At 38.5% G+C, this 22629-nt stretch overlaps 1 protein-coding gene and 1 long non-coding RNA gene across 2 annotated transcripts; one reads left to right on the top strand and one right to left on the bottom strand.

Moving 5' to 3' along the window:
* The first annotated feature begins 1440 nt into the window (after positions 1–1440).
* On the top strand, positions 1441–21717 carry pi4k2b (phosphatidylinositol 4-kinase type 2 beta). Its single transcript, XM_077205033.1, has 10 exons — positions 1441–2280; positions 12950–13101; positions 15058–15258; positions 15357–15488; positions 16548–16701; positions 17060–17124; positions 18739–18838; positions 19258–19391; positions 19839–19898; positions 20884–21717. The coding sequence occupies exons 1-10, from the start codon at positions 1947–1949 to the stop codon at positions 21055–21057; spliced, it is 1506 nt and encodes a 501-aa protein (XP_077061148.1). The 5' UTR covers positions 1441–1946; the 3' UTR covers positions 21058–21717.
* On the bottom strand, positions 7346–9814 carry LOC143714082 (uncharacterized). Its single transcript, XR_013195403.1, has 2 exons — positions 9725–9814; positions 7346–7387 (listed from the first exon to the last, which is right to left on the bottom strand). It is a non-coding gene; the product is annotated as an uncharacterized LOC143714082 (long non-coding RNA).
* Positions 21718–22629: the final 912 nt, after the last annotated feature.

Here is a 22629-nt window from a genome sequence, read left to right as displayed (position 1 = left end):
TCATTATATGGAGTTTAAATGCTTGCCGAATCAGACATCCATTGTTGTCCTTTAGATACTTAAAAAATTCAAAATTCATGTTTGAGGTATGCGTGCAATTTTTTGGAACAAAACGTGAAAGCTAAATGTATTATTTTATTGATAGTTCACTCAAAAATAAAAGTATCTGTCATTACCTGCTTGTCACTCCAAACCGCTGGCATTCTTTCTTCTGTGGAACATTAAAGAAGATATGTAATTATGTATTATGTAATTAATTATTCAGCCCCATTGTAAATCAGGTTTATTTGCAAAACTTTGACAAACTTGCAGGTGTTTGCAATGAACAAATCAATCAAAAGTAATCAAATTATTTCAACACAACAAATTTGCTTTGTTGCTAATACAATGCTAAATCATAAATCAGATGTACCTATGAACAATAACATTACTATGTCCAGCAATCTAAAATAGTACATTGGGTTTAATGAGATCTGCCTATGTTGTTAGTACCGAATAAATATACGACTATAATCGGATCTAGTGGCAGAACATTTGCCAAGCTTGTCAGAGGTTCTGGGTTCTAATCCACACTTGTATTGTTTTTTTTTTTCCATCATTAAAACCGATTATGTTTATCAGTGGTTGTATATCAAGCAGGGACACATTTGAGTGCTTTTTATTTTGTGATTTCATCCGAACGAATAGAGAGTCTCCGAAACAGATTAAAGCGCGCGTCCGTGTGAAGACTGTGCGGTGTGCACGAGTCACGAGAGAACACTGAATCTGCACCACTGATCGCAGTCAACGAGCACTTTGATCACTCGATTTCTAAAACAAATTTCAGCGTGCTAGATCACCTCTTATTTTACAAACGAACGAAATGCATGCTCTGCAAGCTAACTGGAGATATTTTATTTATTTGTATTGGTAGGCAACATCCGTGCTGCAAGATGTTTCCAAAGTAGTGGGGACAATATTGACCCTAGCAAAAAGTGGTGGGGACACCCGTCCCACCCGTACCTAATTCGCAGTGCTTCATGTGAGTGGGTGAGGCTAAAGAGATCTTTTGTAGCGTTTTGCTTGTGTCAACACTGATTAACAAACTGATCATTTTCCCTAAATGAATGGAGTTTTTACTTTTGGACACTAAAATGAATGGAGTTTTTACTTTTGGAACCAGACTGTATCACTCCATGCTGTAATCATCACATTATGAGTGAAAGGTTAGCCCGCCCTGGGCGCCAGTAAACACGTCATCAGAGAATATGAGAGATTACACGTCACATGAATTATAATATATTGGCTACTGCAATATTCCATAAAAAATAGAAAATTGTCAATTTTGTTTTCATTGGGACTTAAGCGTTACTGCGCCTTTAAAAACCTGTCCGTCGGTGCGGGCATGTGAGTGGGTGAGGCTAAAGAGATCTTTTGTAGCGTTTTGCTTGTGTCAACACTGATTAACAAACTGATCATTTTCCCTAAATGAATGGAGTTTTTACTTTTGGACACTAAAATGAATGGAGTTTTTACTTTTGGAACCAGACTGTATCACTCCATGCTGTAATCATCACATTATGAGTGAAAGGTTAGCCCGCCCTGGGCGCCAGTAAACACGTCATCAGAGAATATGAGAGATTACACGGCACATGAATTATAATATATTGGCTACTGCAATATTCCATAAAAAATAGAAAATTGTCAATTTTGTTTTCATTGGGACTTTAAGCGTTACTGCGCCTTTAAAAACCTGTCCGTCGGTGCGGGCAAGCAGTGCGCATGCTTGAGAATATAGGAAGTCGGTAATGGTGACGGGTGATGTGGACTTAAATCGGCCGAGAGCATCAGCGCGTATTCAAGAAGAAAGTACAAACTCTTAAAGACGGACTCACGGATATGACGCGGGTTTTTTGAGAGGTGTCTGAGTTTCTCTGGACAGAGACAGAAAACACCCACAGTCCGCAATGATGGCAGAATGCGATCCCACCGACGGCGAGCCGGAGAAAGGCGGCGGAGATTTAACACCGGAGGCGAACTTTCTCAATTCGGAGGTGCCCGCGGTCTTATTTGAAAAGACCCGGCCGGTGCTGTCACTGGGACTTTCGATGAACCCCGGGGCAGCGGTCCGGATCTCGGACTCGACGGAAAGCGTGCTGACGGAGCTGGAAGCGGACGGGTCGGGGGAAGAGGCGCTTCTGTTACCAGGACCTGGCGGGAATCTCTCACCTCGGGCTGGGAGAGAGAAAAGGACGCGAAGGAACAGACACAGTTCATCATCTGATAATCTGGCATCTCCAGGTGAGATATATGAGCTGGATATAACTCATAATCTGATTAAACTGGCTCAAACTAGAGGTGTCTTCACACACTTCGACACCTCTTGTTTTGCTTCTCTAACAAAATACATCGTTTTGATGTATATTTGTTTCAGTGCGATATTTCAGGTTTGCATAAAGCATTGAATTTTCTGTTACTTATTTTAAACAAAACAAAATTCACCCTAGTTATGATGAAAGATAACACTACTGACCACGCCTTTATTTGAATAAAACCACTCCCCCTTTTGAAAAAATGACAAATAACACTTTCATTCATTTTATTGTATAATCGGAATTAAATCGGAGAAAGAACGCACGCGGTGATGCACACCAGTCTGCATTAGTTTCCATAGCAACCGCGCGTGTTCTGTTTCTGTTAAGTGCAGTGTGTTCCAAAAAAAACATCTAATATACTTTGGGGAACTTTGTAAGATATTAAATCAAGCAGAGAGGGGTGGGGGTTTTTGTGTGTGTTTTTTGCCTACTCCCTTACACACTGAACAAGTTTTAATGTCAAATATGAAATTCTAAATTCACACCCACTCGTCTATGTGCAGCCTGTTACCCCATCTGCTTTATCTCAGAACATGGTCCATTATGCAACCTTTTCAGAGTTCAGCTTACTTGCTCTTTGAACCTGGAGCACACATGGTGACACCACAGCAGCTGCTGGAATATCTACAAAACTCTTGGTACACGCTTAACTGTTTCTGTGTGTTCACTACATATATTTTCGTTTTTCCAGGTGAGTCTGTACTCATAAGATTGTTAAGAGTAGATGTGCAGTGCATTGACGCAATACAGTTTCCTTGCAATTAATAACGGGTTCATTTGAATGCGGATAAGCTAGAGAGCAGAAATGCACTTTCTGCTTTCTCTTTGAGATCCACATCCGAGCCTTCAATGAAAGGGAAAAAAATCCTTTAGGGTTTCTCAAAAGGGGTTGCGTTGCCTACTTTAAATGAAGGTATTATTAGAACTCAGGGCTCGACATTAAAGGGTTAGTTCACCCAAAAATGAAAATTATGTCATTAATGACTCACCCTCATGTCGTTCCAAGCCTGTAAGACGTCCGTTCATCTTCGGAACACAGTTTAAGATATTTTAGATTTAGTCCGAGAGCTTTTTGTCCCTCCATTGGGACAAAAATGGAGTATAAATCTATGTATGGTATACTGTCCTTGTCCAGAAATGCAATAAAGACATCATCAAAGTAGTCCACCTGACCTCAGGGGGTTAGTTAGAATTTTTTGAAGCATCGAAAATACATTTTGTACAACAAATTAAACTCACTCATACTGTCATAAATTACTAAAACGTCATTCGAATTTGACAAATAATCAATTTTCTTGTCCCTAATAGTCAACACAATGCAGGGGAAACTGTAAAATGAACTGCAGGAGTACTAAACTTGCATCATAAAATTACACCACTCGAACTATAAATGTATGAATTAAACTCACTGAGACTGTCGACAGTTTCTTTTCCATGGCTGAAACCGTAACTCATCACATATAATACACCTGAAAGTGCGCATGCGCAGAAAGCGAAAACTACATAGGGACGAGTAGGGCTGGACGGTATATCGAGTTTGTACAATATATCGATATTTTTATTCCCCACGATATGGAATGAGGCAATACTAGGGATGCACGATATATCGACCACATATCGATATCGGCCGATAAATGGTCTTTTTTGATGTTATCGTTATCGATCCGATAAGAAAATTGGGCCGATATATCAAAGCCGATAGATAATAGATTATTTACTTCAGTTGAGAGATGCCGCTGTTCGCCATGATGGTTCTGAATTATTGGATTCACTTCGAAAAGGAAGATACAGTTCCGTGCAACATGTGCAGCACAAATCTGTCACATAGGCTTCATAACATTATAATAAAAACACGCCTGTAAAAGAATGTTGTGAATTCTTGTTCGCCAGTGTTTCAGCGCGACGAGCGCGTTGTTTTGGAAAGAGCGCATCTATGGAGTTAAGCCTTCATGACAAGCACAGTCGAGTTCTCTTGAGCATTCGCAGCATTCTGTGCCATTGTAAGTTGTAATATGTTTATTTTGTGTATATATATATCTGATTAATCTAATATAGGATGCGTTTGGTTGAGTTAATGAACGAAGCAGTAGCGCTTCATTGTACCGGTGATCATCTTTATAGCCTATTTAGCGTGCGCGCAGCTCAAACAGCAATGCACATTTATAACTATAATTGGGACTGTCATATACATGCCATTATAATGAGAACACTATTGTAATAAAACGTTGTGAATTCTCTGGGTTTAGTTGCCGTTTCAGCGCGTTGTTGTGGGAATAGCGCGTCTAGAACAGGGATTAGCCTACTACAACATTATGACCAGCACAAGTTCGATTAGGCATTCACGTCATTTTTTGCAGATAAGTCGTAATATAAAGTTGATGTAAAATAAATATCTGATTAATCTCACATATGATGCGTTTCGTGGATTTAAACAACCTGCTAGAAAAGTTCTTCAGTTTCCCGGTGCTCGTTCTCTTCAGCATCAGATTAAACAACAATGCAAAACATTAAAAGCTATGATTGGGACTGTCATATAATTATAATTGTATTCACTATTGTAATAAATTTGTAAATTCTTTGGGTTTGCATTCTTCAGCAACCGTTGAGTTGATTAACCTTCTAGCAAAGCGATTCGGTTTAACGTTCGTTCTCTTCAGCTTCAGCGCGCGCAGCTCACACAGCAATGTCATTTGAAACAGTAACTAAGCTATTAAAGATGTTTAATATCACTGTAATATTAAAAATGTCAATTTTTTTCAAAAACATTGTGTTATAATTAATAACTACCATTATTTTGTTCTCGTATTATTTTCATCAATGATATGGTTTGATAAAAATAATTTCCTTATTGTCCGTGCAGAGGCGATTCCATTTTATTGATCCATTTTGTTTCTTTATATGCAGCCCAATGTTATCCAATGACTTGTTTGCATTATTTAGGTATTTTATTTTTTGTTAGGCAATAGATTTTTTGATAACACTTTACAATAAGGTCTCATTTGTTAATGCATTAACTAACAGAGAGCAATAGCCTTTGTTATAGTAGTTAATAAAATATGTGTGTTCATGTTAGTTCACAGTGCATTGACTAATGTTAACAGGTACAACTTTCTTAAAAATGTCTTATAAAATTGTTGGTTCATGCTAACTAATGCTAACAAAATTAAACCTTATTATAAAGTGTTACCATTTTTTTAATAAAGAAAGTTGCCCATAGGAGTGTAAAATTAATTTTAAAAGTTAAGGAATCTTACACTGGTTCAAACTAGGCTGTACTGTATTGTATATGTTTGATTTATGTTAAAAGTTTTTGAGACAAGGCTTTTAATGGTGAGCCTTTTGTTTATGTATACAGGCTATCAAAGTATATAAAAATTTTTAATTTAGATTTATCGGCCAATATATCGGTTATCGGCTTTCAAATGTAAAGAATTATCGGTTATCGGTATCGGCCAAAATGTTCATATCGGTGCATCCCTAGGCAATACCGTTTATATCGATACAGTAGTTTGACACGAGCACATCTGAAAAATAGTGGAGTAAGCAGTGTGAGCTCCTGCAGTGAAAGAACAGTACAATTTGTCCTAAACATGACACAAGCTTATTAAGCGCTTCAAAATAACTGGTAAGATAGTTAACAAGTTTAAAGCAGCTTGGCCTGTCAGATGCTCCGACAGATAGCCTACTGTTAGTGACTGAAGGATAAATACTGGCGCTGTTTAATGCGTTTGAGACGTGGTGCTTTCCTCAGTGATTAACTTACATTTCACAGGTATATTCTCCATCTGTAAATGTTCAAACAAATCAAACAAATATGTCCATTTCACTGTCAGGAGAGGACGAGCTTCTGCAAATGAATCTCCGCTAAAATTCAAGCTTCCGTGAACGAGCCCCGTGAACGAGCGCATGCGCGCCAAACAGACGAGCACAATAGAAAAGTAGCGCAATAATTCTGACTAAAATACATATTACTAAAATATTTGTTGTTGGAGACAATAAATGTGCCATATGTGGAATTTTAAACCTACAAGTATATTTTTATGAAAGTGACCATTATAATGAGGTAATAAAATGCAGGCTAATATAATTAGTTTGTACTTTAGTTTTTATTTTCATTGTTACTTTAGCCTTTAGTCATTTTTAAAAACAAAAGCATTATTTTTGTTTTTAGTTTGTAATATTACAAAGTTAGAATGTAATGTGATTTTAACCACCTTTTTGCACATAATATATTGCATAGCCTACAGTACATTGTTTGGATATCATTGAGCAGGATGTGAAATAATTTTTTTTTTTAAATAAATCTTTATCCAAATAGAAAAAAGTAGAAAGTACCGAGATATATATCGTATATCGCCATTTAACCAAAAAATACCGAGATATGATTTTTTGGCCATATCGCCCAGCCCTAGGGACGAGCACGTACGACGGCCTTACGTAAACATATCACCAGAATGATTGACACTTAGGTGGACCAATAGTATAGCCTACCTACCCGGAAAAAGAAATCCTCCGCTATACCTTTAAACAAGCGCAGCAGTCAGTCATCTACATCACTCATCTACATCACTCACCGGTCAAATAAGGCTTTGGCGGTACAAAAATAAGGTTTAGAAAGGCTGACAGAAAACAGGGCGCAAGTTCCAGTTTTTTTGCGCTTGAAGTTTAAACTGACAGGACTTGCAAATTGATTACCCGGACAAGTGACTTTTGTGCATGGACATGTGAAACATACATTTACTTGTCCGAAGGACAAGTGCCTCAAAAAGTTAATGTCGAGCCCTGGAACTGCATCTCTGTGATGCTTTTTTGTTTTTGTTTTATAGGCATAATGAAGTGTGCAAGTGCTAAATATAGTTATTAAATATAAATGCTGCCAGAAATGAGACATTCTTTATTTACATGACAAAGTAATATGATTGATAACATCCAAAGATCATCACATAACTCTTAAAAAAAAAATGCTTGAAACAGAATCAGTGAGGGATTGTTCTACCATATTGTGACATACACGATAAGCCAAAATAATATGACTAGGCACTAGTGTTGGGCGATATGCTCCATTTTCATATCGTCCTATTGTCAGCCTGTGAGATCGGCGATACACGATATTATCGTGAGGGGGTAGGGCTTACTTATTTGATTATTAACTTGATTATTTACTCATTCATTTGCTTGTTTTATTATTTAATTTTATACGAGAATATTTTTCTAGTTTGCTAGCAAAGCTGGAGTGTTTCTTACTAGGCTAGAACAGGTTATTTCCAGGTACAGTGAGGTAAAAAAAAGATCCTAATCATTTGTGTATCTGTCTCGGGTATTTCAACATGTCAGCGGGAAATTTACGGACACACATGATCCTCTCATGCCGTTACAGATGCAGCATTTTGACACTACTTCTGCACGAGATGAAAACACGTTTTAATAAGGGCAAGAAAGAGTCAGAGTTTGCGTTGCGATATATGTCCTCCCACGGTCCCACCAGTGCTCTCTCTGTCTGGATGCACTTCACATATGCGCACTTCAATAAGCCCAAAGAACGCTGGTTCTTGTGTTTTAAATGCCGGGAGAAATCAGAGTAAGGGGCAGAAATCTAGCTGAGTCGATCGGTTTATACTTAAACTTATGACTTGACTCCGATAAAGGAAAACAGGTTAATGCGTTTGTCAGTTTATTCAGAATAATCGGGTTAAGAACGTGCATGTAAACGCGCTCAATCTCTGAAAGTGAAAGTAGAAACTGACTGAGCTTTCAGCATCTATCTCTGCATTAACGCCGCATTCGCTCAGAGACGACGTTGGATATAACGGTATAGCGACTATCTTAATTTACTGGCTTAATATTTCTCTTGTGGACCTATATGATGACAGTGAAAAAATCAGAAGAATATTTCTTGTTAAACAAAGTTTTTGAAGCTGCTTTTGATTTTCACAGATGGCAGAGTTGTGCTGTGTTCATGAACTAAAGACTGGCCTATATAATTTTAGTGATATTATTATTATTATTATTATTAATATTTAATTGTATTGTTTTTAGTGTTATTAGTGTCATTAAACTTTTTGTTAATGTGCTATGGAAACAAAATACTGACAAACAACGATGCCGTTTTCATCTTGGATCTGTAGCCTATAAGATATGCGTGCGTCTGTTAGGGGTGTCGAAATTAATCGTTTCTACGATGCACCGTGATGCAGACGAGGACGATTCGGTTTCGGTTCAGTAATAGACCATAACCGGTTATAATGTACTGAAGCTTTTCTGACGTCATTTATCGCGCATGTGCTTTGTCGCGGTAGCTGGTAGCATACACTGGCAGAGGGAGGCGAGACGCGAGTGCGAATTAAACATTCTTTCTTGCATACATTTACATACATACATTACATGCGCATGCAAGTTACATGCGCTTCTTGAGGCACACACACGCAAGGTCCCGCTCTCTCCCTCTCTGCTGTGCGCGAGCTACACGGTTTGAACATACATTCACGTAGCCTTTCGGGAGAGTGGATACATTTCCCGGGACAGGTTATTAAAAGATAAATCGGGACAAACCGAGACAGATGGCAACCCTTCCGCACCCGATGGTCAAATTACAATTGTGTTGTTGTTACGCATGATTATAAATGGATGATCGTCTTCAACAGCGGACTCGGTGACGGTTGATGCGCGCGTCTCCAGGGTAACTGATGAATGAGCGCTGCTTTTAAATGAATATTTCTTTAAAACAAAATTGATTTGAGAGAATTTCATTTTCTTAATGGCATAAACAGGCTTTAGTCCCATGAAACTTAAACTGGAATGTCTCTGTTTTTGTCACTGCGACTTCCCGAACAGGCGAACACACACGCGCGCGCGCACGCACACATCACTTTTGAAGTAAAATTTAAAATTGAGGATGCGGTGCATCGCGATATCGAATTGAACCGAATCGATGACATGATAATCGTAACCGAACCGTGAGACCAGTGTAGGTTCACACCTCTAGCGTCTGTTAAAACAAGCACTCTTGACAATTTGTGAATGGATCACCTTGCAATTCAATTTTGATGTGGGATGTAGGCCTAGTTTTTTTATTCTGTTTTAAAAACCTTTTCTTAGAGGAGTCCTCATACGCGTGTGTCGGTGTTGTCGCAAGTGTTAGGCTATGTGGTGATGTCGTTATGAATTTAGGCAAGGCAAATTAATTGTAGTTCCTTCCTAATATTAATTTAATAACAATACTAGCTTTATAATAATAATAATAATAATAATAATAATTTAATACGTTCATGGTAAAACGAGCCAATTATCGTATTGATATCATCCAAGGCATCTGCCATCGGCGAAATCTCAGAATATCGTCGATACATGATACTATCGTCTATCGTCACAACCAAGGCACAAATGAAGCAAATATCGTTGATCATCTCCTAACAAGGTGTGACATGTTAAGCTCTGGGTAGATTAGATGGTAAGAAAACAATCAGTTCTTGTAATCAACATGTTGGATGCAGGAGAACTGGCCAGGAATAAAGATCTGAGTGAATTTGACAAGGGCCAATGTGGGAAGCAGGGTGGGACTGTGAGGCGTGGGAACGGAGCGAGTTCAGTGGTGCGAGTGCTAATGTGCTGAGAGCTCACTGCCGTGCTCCTGGGTCTGTGAGGGGACAAGGAGTCCGTCTTTCGCAGGAGGCCAGGCCTGCTGCCGTCTGCCATGATGAGGAGCAGCAGACAGAGCGAGGGACTGGGGAGCTTGCTGCCGGGCGCCTGTAGCCGGAGGAGCCATCTTCGTCCTTAACCCCAGGTGCTATGTCCACCGTGAAGGCCCCCCTGGAGGGGGGGAAAAGTAGAGCAAATTCTCAAGGGTAAGCAGCAGAGTGAGGCCGAGTACCTTGAGGACAGAGTGGGTCCGGTGGTGCGAGTGCTATTGAGCCTTGAGTCTCACAGACAGTGCAAGATGAGAAAGGACCCAGGCCTGGACTATTTGTTGTTGTTTTGTTTATATGAGACAGTCATCCGTGAGGGGCTGCCGCTTTACTTTGGTTTTGTTGTTTGTTTATTTGTGTCGTTAAACTTTACATTGATAGTTCGCCGGTTCCCACCTCCTCCTTTCCTGAGCCTTTTAACTTTGCCAAATTGTTATGTAAAGGCGACTGGGTAAGGTATCTCTGAAACATCAAGGCTTGTGGTTTGCACTCGATCAGCAGTGGTGAGAATTTTCCAACAGTAGTCTGAGGAGCCACAAACCGACGACCGGGTGTTGGGTGCTCAAAGCTCATCGATGCACGAGCAATGAAGGGTATCCTTTCTGGTCCGAGCCAACAGAAAGTCTAGTGTAGCACAAGCCACACAATTTTTTTATGATAGTAATGGTAGTATTGTCACAACACACAATTCATTGCACTCTGCTGTGAATGGGGCTGTGTAGCTGTAGACTAATGAGTGCTCATGGTGACCCCTGTCAACCGTCGTAAGCAACAACATTGGGCACGCGAGTGCCGGAACTGGACCTTAGAGCAGTGGATGAAGGTCGCCTGGTCCGATGAGTCCTTTTTTTTTTTTTATGTTATGTGGACAGCTGTGTACGTGTGTGCCGTTTATCTGGAGACGTGATGGCACCAGGATGCACTGTGGGACAACAACAAGCCGGTGGAAGGGGTGTGAATTTTCATTTCTTGTCGACTTTAAATTTGTTCTTATTAGATCTAAAACCTAATTATGCTTTGTATCACACTGAAGATTGTTATTTTGTGTTGATTCTACTGTAATGTGGAAGTGGATTGGATGTGAGTATATTTCAAAGTAGGGAAATTAACCTAGTCTTTTTGAAATCATGCAATTTTGGCAGCATGAACAAGACCTGCACTTGCAGTTATTTATTTCAATGGATTTTTTACTAGACTCTTTCTGACTGTCCTCTTTTTGTAAATGAGATCTCACAGTATGCTCAGCATGCTTACAACATCAGTTTGAAATCGTAATCGGCTAAAATCGGTATCGGCAGGCCAAACTCATGAAAAATTGGAAATCGGAATCGGCCTAGAAAATTGTAATCGGTGCATCTCTAATATTTATGACATGCAGATATGTTTTCTGAGGTGTGCTTGCATGGGTGTGTCTGGTCTGTGTACGTACAAGAGAGGGAAAGTGTTCTTGTCTTCTAAATGTTTAATTGCCATCAGAGAGGTTCTGTCTGTATGTGTCTAATGGACTCTCTTATTTACCCAGGGAAAGTTGCCCAGAGACCATCAGCTGAGTGTGTGTATGTGTTTTACCTTTTAGAGAATATGTAGATAACTTTGTTTTAGTCTTACTGCAGTGTGTGCATTCATTGTAGTGGATTCTGAAAAAAGAATGGGAGTTTTGGTAAAATCCATTATGAAATAAATATCCTTCATGGGTAGGCCTACATGTATCATGACGCGTATGTGTGCTATAGGCTTTGTTCATACTGCATTTTAAAAATGGACTTTTAGGACTCGCTGTCATTCTGCAAGTGACTTAATCTGATAATCTGTTTGTAGAGTGTAGCTTCATTGGTTGCTTTCGTAATAATCAAGCGTGCTGCACAAGCCCTGAAAAGTGAAGCCAAAGCATCTCAATCGACCCCCCGGTGGCTGGTCCTAGTATAGGTCATAAACCCCCCCCTCCCATTGTTATTCAACGGGACATGAGACCCAACGGGACATGAGACCAACTAAACAATTAAATTACACTTCACATATCTTTTTTCAAAGATAGTTTCTGTCATTCACTGTAGTTTTTATCACGCTGATGTAATTTCAAGTGTTTGTTTTTAAAATAAGTTTGTTTTTAGTTAGTTATTTGATGCTGCTGTGACGTCATGATTGACAGCTGTGATTGACAGGTTCTCTGAGAGAAGTAGTCACTGAAGCACCGTTGCTATAATAACTAGTTGCTAACATATAGAATGCATGTTAACAATAAATTATAGGATGCTAACAAGGCTAAAACAGACTGCATGAGCTAAATATGAAGTTGATTTAGCTGTCCACCAAATTGTGATAGTTGTTTAATTGTAGTAATACGAGTAATCGTATTTTACATTATATCCTATCATACTCATATATTAGCTTGTACAGGAATTATACTAGCTGGATTCTCTTAGTCTAGCTTTTTTTTTTTTTGCCAAATTTTACAAAATGGGTGTGAGAACCCACATTTTAAACTGTCAAGACCTAGTAAAGCCCATGAAAACATTGCATTTGCTGGTCTTTAGATGAATCGCTTTGATATTGAACCTTTAATCTAACGCCTATATATATTTCATCCTTTTTTGCACTCCAGAAATGAACAGTGCTCTTTTAATTTTATCTTTTTGAAGGCTGATTTGCAGACATAGCAAAAGTGTTTGACTAAAGTGCATGCTCACTTGTGATTTGGCTTTGAAGCTTTGATTTCTAGGAGTAGGTTACATTTTGTTCCAGATAAAAATGGCCTTGAGCATGAATTTCACTCTGATGGAAATTATTTTTTAAAAATCCCCAAAACGTTCTGCTGTATGGCCTTTTGAGACGAGTGGAAATATTTACATATAAATGCAGAGACACAAGTGAATATATTTCCTGCACTGTACATTTGACTCTTTGTGCATATAGGTAATAGCAGTGGAGATTTCAACCATTTCCCAGAAGACCCAGAATTTGGAGAGATTATCCAAAGGGCGGAGCAGGCAATAGAAAATGGCGTATTTCCTGAACGCATCTCGCAAGGATCCAGCGGAAGCTACTTTGTCAAGGATCCTAAAGGGGTATGTGTATTTTAATGGATGTTGAGATTGTCCCTAAGAAAATCAGTTTAAACGCCATAACAGAAGAACATTTACATGTAATCATTTAGCAGATACTTTTGTCCAAAGTGATTTACAAATAAGGAGAACAATAGAAGCAATTGAATCAACAAAATAATAATAGTAGGCAAGTACAATATGTAAAGACTCAGAGTTGAGTTTGGCAGGTCATTCCACCAGCAGGGAACAGTCAAGTTAAAGGTCTGTGAAAGGGATTTTGTGCCTCTTTGGGATGGCTCCACATGGCTCTGTTCACTTGCAGAACACAAGCTTCTGGAGGGCATATAAGTTTGAAGTAGTGACTTTAGGGTATGGGGCGCAGAGCCAGTGAAATTTGATGTGCCTTGCATTTGGTGTGAGCGTCTATTGGCAGCCAGTGCAAATTGATGAAGAGAGGCGTGACATACTCTCTTTGGTTCGTAAAAGACCACTCTTGCTGCTGCATTCTGGAGCAGTTGCAGAGGTTTGACCACTGCATGCTGGAAGGCCTGCCATTACAATATATTCCAGCCTGGCTTGGACAACGAGTTGTGTGGCATTCTACGATAGGAAGGTATACTTCCTAATGTGGTATAAGGCAAGTCTGCAGGACAGGGCAGTTCTAGCAATGTGGTCTGTGAAGTTTATATAATTATCAAACACAACTCCAAGGTTCCTGGTTGCCCTGGAAGGATTTATGGATGATGAGCCTAGCTGAATTGAGAAGTTGTGATTTAAGTGTTCAGTTGGCCGAAACCACAAGCAATTATCTCTTGGCAAGGTTAAGTTGAAGGTGATTTTTCCTCCATCCAGCAAAAAATATCTGTTAGCCAGGCTGAGATGAGATGAGAGCAGCAACCATCGGATCATCCGGCTAAAATGTGAGGTAGAGTTGTGTCATCAGCATAGCAGTGAAGTGAATAGCCATGTCTCTGAATGACAGATCCTAGTGATGTCAAGTAAATCAAGAAGAGAAGTTGTCCAAGCACTGAGCCCTGAGGCACCCCAGAAGCTAGATGTTGCGACTTTGACACCTCACCCCTCCAAGATACCCTGAAGGACCTATCTGAAAGTTAAGACTTGAACCACTGGAGTGCTGTTCTCAGATGCCAATTGTCATGAGGGTTTATATGAAGATCTGGTAGTTAACTGTGTCAAAAGCAGCAGACAGATCCAGAAAAATGAGGACTGGTGATTTAGAAGCTGCTCTTGCCAGTCTCTTGCCATAAGGTGCTTTCACACCTGTGCACCTGGGTTCTATTGATGTCAGATTTCGGTTTGTTTGGATGATGTGAATTGGCTGATTTCTGAAAGTCCTGTTTGCACCCGTGAACCGTATAAGATTTTGTATAAAAAGGTTGGTCTGTGGTATGGTTCATGTGAACTCTAGGACGGTTCACTGCTGATATGAAGGCAATTTTACTCAATTTATGACATTTGATAAAAATAAAAAAAAATGTGTGTGTGTTCTCACTACTTTCCTGTCAAGCATGACTGACGCAATGCAAGCAGAGAGAATGTATATCTCATTTCTGCTCGCCTTAAGCACAAATTGACTACTGCTTTCTTTAGAAAATATGCAGTAACCTACATTTGCAGCAGATAGCCTCAAGTCCTGTTTGTGGTGACGCTTTGAAAGCAAAACCAAAGATTCAAAAAACAAAATATAATAGTGAGTTGAGCACCACTATGCATTTTGACGCCACCTTCTCTGTCATCTCACCATGCAATGAGTAAACGGCTGCTGCTTTTGATGCAAATGCACTGTGGTTCAAATCCAAATAATATATTGTGAACACAATCCGGGAGGGGGAGCAATCGAACCAAGCGTGAAAGCACCCTAAGAGGACTAATCCTTTTACAGTATGATTTATTGTAGTTGCATTCAAATCTAGTTAAATGTGATTTTTCTTGATTCTTCTATCTTATCTTCTTTAGAAAATCATTGGTGTATTTAAACCAAAATCAGAGGAGCCTTATGGTCACTTAAACCCTAAATGGACCAAATATTTCCATAAAGTCTGCTGCCCGTGTTGTTTTGGCCGTGGCTGTCTCATTCCCAACCAGGGCTACCTCTCTGAGGCAGCTGCCTCACTCGTGGACCAAAAACTGGGTTTGGGGATTGTACCCAAAACTAAGGTGAGGAGGATGGGCATTATAGAGGCATTTTAAATTTACCTAAATATAAAGCTTTGATCTTGGAATTAAGAGCCAAACATTTTTTCTTTTCTTTTAAGGTTGTAAATTTGGCAAGCGAGACTTTTCACTATAGTGCAATTGACCGTGCCAAATCCCGTGGTAAGAAATATGCCCTGGAGAAAGTCCCCAAAGTTGGACGGCGGTTTCACAGAGTTGGCCTTCCTCCAAAGGTAACGAAACACCTCATATTAATTCTATCCCCATTTTCTAAAAGGGATAGTTCTTAAAATTCTAATTGTCCAAACTTATTTTCTTGTGTGGAACACAAAAGGAAATATTTTATTAAAGGTATAGCGGAGGATCTTTCCGAATTTTAGAGAAGACCCGCCCTTTCCAATTTTTTTAAAAATGCACATGCGCAACACTCTATTTGCTCCCAAGAGGGAAACGCCTATTAAACGTGTGCACGAGAGAGCATGCACGAGCCTAGTTCACCTCGATACCGTTTGGTCATAAGACTACTTTAGACAAATTGAGATGTTTACCGTGTCTACGCGGTGCATGACTTGTGCCAGGGCTAGCATCGCTAATCATAGCTTACATTAACTTTTACTAGCAGTGATTTTAAATGGATTTCTGCAAATAGCATGACAAACTTTACCTGTCTAGTAGAATCTTCGCCAATGCGGCATCAGTGGGAAGCCCAACCTGTGCTTTTAGTGCACGCCAGCGTGGGAAATGTTCACCCAAAATCACTCTGGTCTTGTTTCGATGTTCAGCGGCCTGTCTCTTCTTTTCATACACTTCGTGTAGACTTTTTCTTTTTCGACCCTCAGCCATTTTCAAAGGAATGGCTGAAACAGTGAGAAACTCACACATAATACACCTGAAAGTGCGCATGCGCAGAAAGCTAAAACTACATAGGGACAACACGTACGACGGCCTTACGTAAACATATCACCAGAATGATTGACACTTAGGTGGACCAATAGTTTAGACTACCCACCCGGAAAAAGAAAATCCTCCGCTATACCTTTAATGTGCACACTGATCTTTTCTATATAACAAAAGTATCACTTTACACTTTAATCTAGGTTTTTGAAGCCATACGATTGCTTGGTGTTGTTTTGCTCTAGCTCTAAAATCTCATTCACACTTTAATATGTTTGTGACCAAACGTTTTAGATATTAAACCTGTCTTGACACATGATGTTTGAATGCATGGAAGAAAATTGAGAGCAGCAGAGGGCAAGATTTTCAGCAGTCTTGATTTGTTATCTTTTGTGTAGGTGGGCTCATTTCAGCTGTTTGTGGAGGGCTATCATGAAGCAGACTACTGGCTGAGGAAGTTTGAGGCAGAGCCGCTTCCAGAGAACATGAGGAAGCAGCTTCAGTCTCAGTTTGAGAGGCTGGTGGTGCTGGATTTTGTGATTAGAAACACAGGTACCCAATGCTGATGTATGAGTTCGTTTTATGAAGTACAATGCCTTGGGCATTAGCCTATGATCTTGAACCTATTCCATTACAAATCTTTACCATGGTGACCATAGTTTCAACATAATTTCAATAATTTAATCTATGCTTTATGAGTTTATTACTATGGTATTTTGGTTGCTGGTAAACTGTGGTTGCCATGGTTTTCTTTCTTTTTTCTTTTTTTCCTCTTTTTCTACCTTCCACACAATACAAATGTGCCTTATTTTTTTTTTAGCACAACATGTTATTCCCATATAAAAGAAATGCTAATTGTTTACTGTGCCTTTGAAAATGAAATCTGATATCTTGTATTCTCTTATTTCAGACAGAGGGAATGATAACTGGTTGATCAAGTATGAGAAGCCAGGCGATGGAGAGCTGACAGCGAAGGTGAGCTGGGGGATATTTATAGAGATCCTCTGCTGGGCAGCTCAAAGAAAATGCCATGACTGAGAACCATGTGTACTATGTGATGTAATAGAAGCATGCAAATGCAGGGGTGGCATATTCCAATTGTTATATATGCCAAATGAGCATAATATATAGTATACTAAAATATATTTAATAATTAAACCTATTGGGGTGTAATGATATGTTCTATTTAACTATTGGGGTGTAATGATATGTTATATCAGAATATTGTGATGTAAAATGTGACGATATGTATCGGTAATGTGAACAATATGCATCGTGATATAGACTCCACTTACTGTATTTATAGGGTATATTTCCCCCAAAAATTCAGTCATGTACTCACCCTCATGTCACTTTAAACCTATAAGATTTTCGTTCATCTTCCAAACACAAATGAAGATATTTTTTTATTATACCTGAGAGATGTCTGTCACTCTATTTAAAGTCCATTCCTCTAAAACTTAAAACTTCCAAAAAAAGTCACAAAGGCATCATAAAAATAATCAGTCAAACGGCTAATCCTAGTCTTCTGAAGAGACATTATTGCCTTATATGATGAACAGATTTACAACCCGCATACTGTAGGAAACACGGACTGTCAAATGTCCTTTGAACAAAGTGTGAATAAGTAAAGGAAAAACAGATTTTAAATTTTTGGATTAACTAACCCATTAAAGTTTGGGAAAAGTCGTTTTGAACTGCTTTGTGATTAGAACTGTGATTGATTGATCTGAAGCGCATATGGACTGGGGCTTCATTCCTCAAAGGGAAAGAACAAACATTTAAATCATGATCACATTTTTATTTTTAGTAGTATGATGATTCAGAGCATTTTAGGTTGTTTATTCTTATGTAAGTGCATTAATAGAGGCAGAGAAAAGAGATAGTGTGCAGCTTGTGTAAGAGGTCCAACAAATGTCTGCACTGAAAGTGCGGGTATACTGTGTGAGGAAAGAAAAGCGCAGAGTTTCAGTGATATTACATTATTAAATGTTGAATATAATGTGTAATACTGCAATGGGGAATATTTGTGTGTCTTGATAATGCCAAATGTCTGATTTTAGTAGTAAAAAAGGCCCTACATTATTTTAAATGTGTAGTCAGTGACAGAGTGAAAGCATATTCATGATTCTGAAGCTGAAAATACAGAATTGTTTATTCTGGTGCCCTGTGCACTGGGGACCAGGACCAAGTCCAAGCCTATTTAAATCCACCCCACAATACCAAATTTAGCATTTTAATAATTATTAGTTTTTTTATTTCAAATTCTTTATTTTGGCTTAATTTATCACAATAGTATCATATTATGATTTCAGTACCACGATAGTATCATATTGTAACGAGTGTGTTGTTACACCCCTAATATATACATGGCATCTCTTAGTAAACAGTTCCTTTCATATTCGCAGTAAAGCTCTGTATACATCACACCACTTCAAACAAGACTTATTCAGTACTGTGAAAGCAGCTGTGTTGGAGTTCTTTAACCTTTGCAGCAACTTAGTCAAATAAGAAATAAATGAATATAATGATGATTGTTTCTCAGTCCAACACTAATGCTGAGTTTCTCTTCCATATGTCTCTTTTCAGGAATCTGAATGGACTGACCCAAAAGACTCGGCAATAAAGATTGCCGCTATAGATAATGGCTTGGCCTTCCCTTTTAAACACCCTGATGAGTGGAGAGCATGTAAGGATTTTTTTTTTTTACTTTTCATTCTAATATGCTGACTTGATGCTCGAGAAACACTTCGAAAACAGTCGTACTGCTTAATATTTTTTTGGTGTAAACTGTGATGCATTTTTTAAAGGATTCTTTGATTAATAGAAAGTTCAAAATAGCAGTGTTTATTTGAAATGGAAATAATTTGTAACATAATACATGTGTTTACTGTCACTTTCAATCAATTTAATGCATCCTTGCTCTATATTAATTTCTTAAAAAAAGGTTTTTAAACAACACTAAAGAAGTTCCCATATATGCATTGCTAAGTTTATTTTTGTCTACCAAGCTCATTTCAAATATTTAAGCATAATACAACATAAATACAGTCTAGTATGTCCAGATTTTAATGAATGAATAATTGGTCTTTGTTTTGGTGCATGTAGATCCGTTCCACTGGGCTTGGTTGCCTCAGGCCAAAGTGCCCTTCTCCCAGGAGACCAGAGACCTTGTGCTCTCACGCATTTCTGACATGAACTTTGTACAGGACCTCTGTGAGGACCTTTATGAGATGTTCAAAGTAGGTAATCTAATGTACCTGTATTCTTACCATTCAAGGTAGTGAATTTGTTATAAAAGTGTTGCTTTGGCTGTAGTTTATTTAGAGACTCAACTTCTTGGACAGGGCTTTAGCAGGCTGTCAGTCCGGTTTCTGTTAGCAAGTTGAAGCTTAGCATGCTGTCAGCACACTAAAACCCTTGAAGCTGCGTCACTAAATTCATCCCATTTTAAGTGGCTCTGCTAAAAATATTCCAGCTAAAATTCATAAAATAAAATAAAAGTCTAGATATATCATTAACTGACCTCTCTAAGCGACCTGACCTCATAAATCTGTTTTCTATGGTGTCGGTATAATCTTACTCAATCTTACTCCAATTCATACTAAGATTCTTGCTAATTAATGCATAATGTTTTTTTGTTTTTTTTAGTTAAATGAGTTTTCACATGAACCACTCTATATTTTCAGACGGATAAAGGGTTTGACAAAACCATGTTTGAGAAACAGATGTCTGTTATGAGAGGACAGGTAAGTTTTATGCTCTGGAATTATTGTTTTACAATGCTTTCTCTGCTATTCCAGAAACAGAGCTCTGTTCTCACATGTTTCATTCTCATTAAATACTGGAGCTCTTCACAATGAAAAATTCACAGCTAACGTATAATTCGGGAAGCTATTTTCAACCTGTCACTGCTGAGATGTAGACCTGAATTTAGACCTCATATTTTGCAATGCCAAGTAAAAGATTGTCTCTAACATTTATTGTAGTTTTTTCTGCGTATGTTCAGACTTGGTTTTTCTAGTGTTCTCTATGCTATTATACATTTAACAGATTGGGGTCGGCAAGATCATTTTTTTTTAAAGAAGTATTTTATGCTCACCAAGGTTGCATTAATTTGATAAAAAAAGTCATATTGTGAAATATTATTACAATCTAAAATTAACATTTCTATGTGAATATATATAAAATGTAAATCATTCATGTGATGGCAAAGCTGAATTTTTAGTAGACGTTACTCCAGTCTTCACTGTCGAATGATCCTTCAGAAATCACTCTGTTGATTTGATGCTCAGGAATTTTTTTTTCAAGATTATTTGGTGATCTAGAGTTGAGAAAAAAACATTATATTCTAGCTTCATGCATTATTTTTTTATCAACACTTGACTGGGTGTTTCATAAAAAAAAAAAAAACATTTTGAGCAAAAAGCTGAGAAAATTACGTTTTTGAAAAAGACTACCGGTACATCTGGATCAAATTAACAAAGATGATCAAAACCTAGATGGAGTAGATCGTGTCCATCGAATCTTCACGGTCCAATAGCTTGTCCTTGGTCGACATTTCATTTATAACATTAGGCAGTTTTGATTTATATGCTGTTTAAAGTTGGTGTTCACGTATTTTTACAAATGCATATGATTCCAGTGTTTATCATGCGTTGTAATTGTGTTGTAAGAGCTGCATATAACCCCCTGCTGTATGTAAAATTCTACTTGCCTGTTCTTCTTAAATAGATCTTAAACCTGACTCAGGCTTTGAAAGATGTGAGGAGCCCCATCCAGTTGGTGCAGATGCCTCGTGTAGTGGTGGAGAGGAGCCGTGGTGGAGGCCAGGGTCGTGTTGTCCAACTGGGCAATGCTTTTACCCAGACGTTTCACTGCAAGAGACCCTTTTTCACCTCCTGGTAAAGGGGCCTCACAGAGAAGATGAAGACTGGGTCCTATCTGTAATGGTTGGGGCATATTCAGACACTGGATGGAGAACTTTCTGATAAGGACTTGATGGATGAATGTAGCTAAGGGAGAGACTTAAAAGACTGCACAGAAGATCTGAGGCCTTTTGTTTTCCTGAGCCTTTTCTGAGAATTCTCATCTTCAGCTCACTATGGCTGTCAAGTTTGGAATGTCAAAAGGGAATAGTTCTTTGAAAATGTTGAAATAATGTTGTGACAGCCTTTCTCAACTGCCAATTATTTTATAAGTATAAATATAGATATAAATGAAGAATGATGCGTAAAAGTAATTTAAACTTGAAAAAAATGCTTGAATGTAACCTGCAAGTTTACATTTTACACGTCTCCTGAGCACATTTCATCAACAAGGAACTCTGGTGACCATGGTATTAAATATGATGAACGTATTTGCTGATTATGTAACAGGATTCTGGTGACCGCATATACATTGTTAAAGGTGGGTGCTTTGTATCCCCTGGTAAAAGTATAATTCCAAAAGGTTGTTTTCTCTTTCACACAATCCTGTGTATGCATCTTGGACTTTCTATTCCAGCTGAACAGTTGCTGTATATTAAAAATGAAGTGAATAAAAAATAAAGCTTTGGGATTGGTTAAATGACTTGGTGTTTTTTTTTTTTTTTTAGTTTTTTTTTTACGTTTTTGATTTGTTTGATGTAGTCCATCATCCCTTTAAGCCAGGGAGGGGCTTTTTTACATTTAAGCGAGAAATTTCCTGGTTCCAAATCAGCAAGTTTTAAAGGGTTAGTTCACCCAAAAATGAAAATTAAGTCATTAATTACTCACCCCCATGCTGTACCAACCCCGTAAGACCTTCGTTCATCTTCGGAACACAAATGAAGATATTTTTGATTAAATCTGAGAGGTGGATCACTGCTACATAGGCTGCCTGAGGGAATGAAACTTGACAGCCCAGAAAGTCATTAAAGAACATGTTTAAATATTCCATGTGCCTACAGTGGCTCAACTATAAGTTTATCAAGCGACGAGAATACTTTTTTTCCGAAAAAAACAACATAAATAACGACTTTATTTGACTATTCCTTTTCTTCCTTGTGGGCCTGAGACGAGAGTTCAAGAGATTTCCACGACGCATGCGCGAGAACTGAACAAGAAGTATTAGAAGAACGTCCTCTTCTGAGTACTCGCGCATGCGTCGTGGAAATCTCTTGAACTCTCGTCTCAGGCCCACAAGGAAGAAAAGGAATAGTCGAATAAAGTCGTTATTTATGGGGGTTTTTTCGGAAAAAAAGTATTCTCGTCGCTTGATAAACTTATAGTTGAGCCACTGTAGGCACATGGAATATTTAAACATGTTCTTTAATGACTTTCTGGGCCGCCAAGTTTCATTCCCTCAGGCAGCCTATGTAGCAGTGATCCACCTCTCAGATTTAATCAAAAATATCTTCATTTGTGTTCCGAAGATGAACGAAGGTCTTACGGGGTTGGTATAGCATGGGGGTGAGTAATTAATGACTTAATTTTCATTTGTGGGTGAACTAACCCTTTA

The sequence above is a fragment of the Siphateles boraxobius genome, unplaced genomic scaffold (genome assembly GCF_051911475.1).
Source record: "Siphateles boraxobius isolate OS27281-9 unplaced genomic scaffold, OSU_SipBor_1 53, whole genome shotgun sequence".
Classification (NCBI taxonomy): domain Eukaryota; kingdom Metazoa; phylum Chordata; class Actinopteri; order Cypriniformes; family Leuciscidae; genus Siphateles; species Siphateles boraxobius.
The sequence above is the reverse complement of the archived record's forward strand: the minus strand, read 5'-3'. Positions and strand labels throughout refer to the sequence as shown.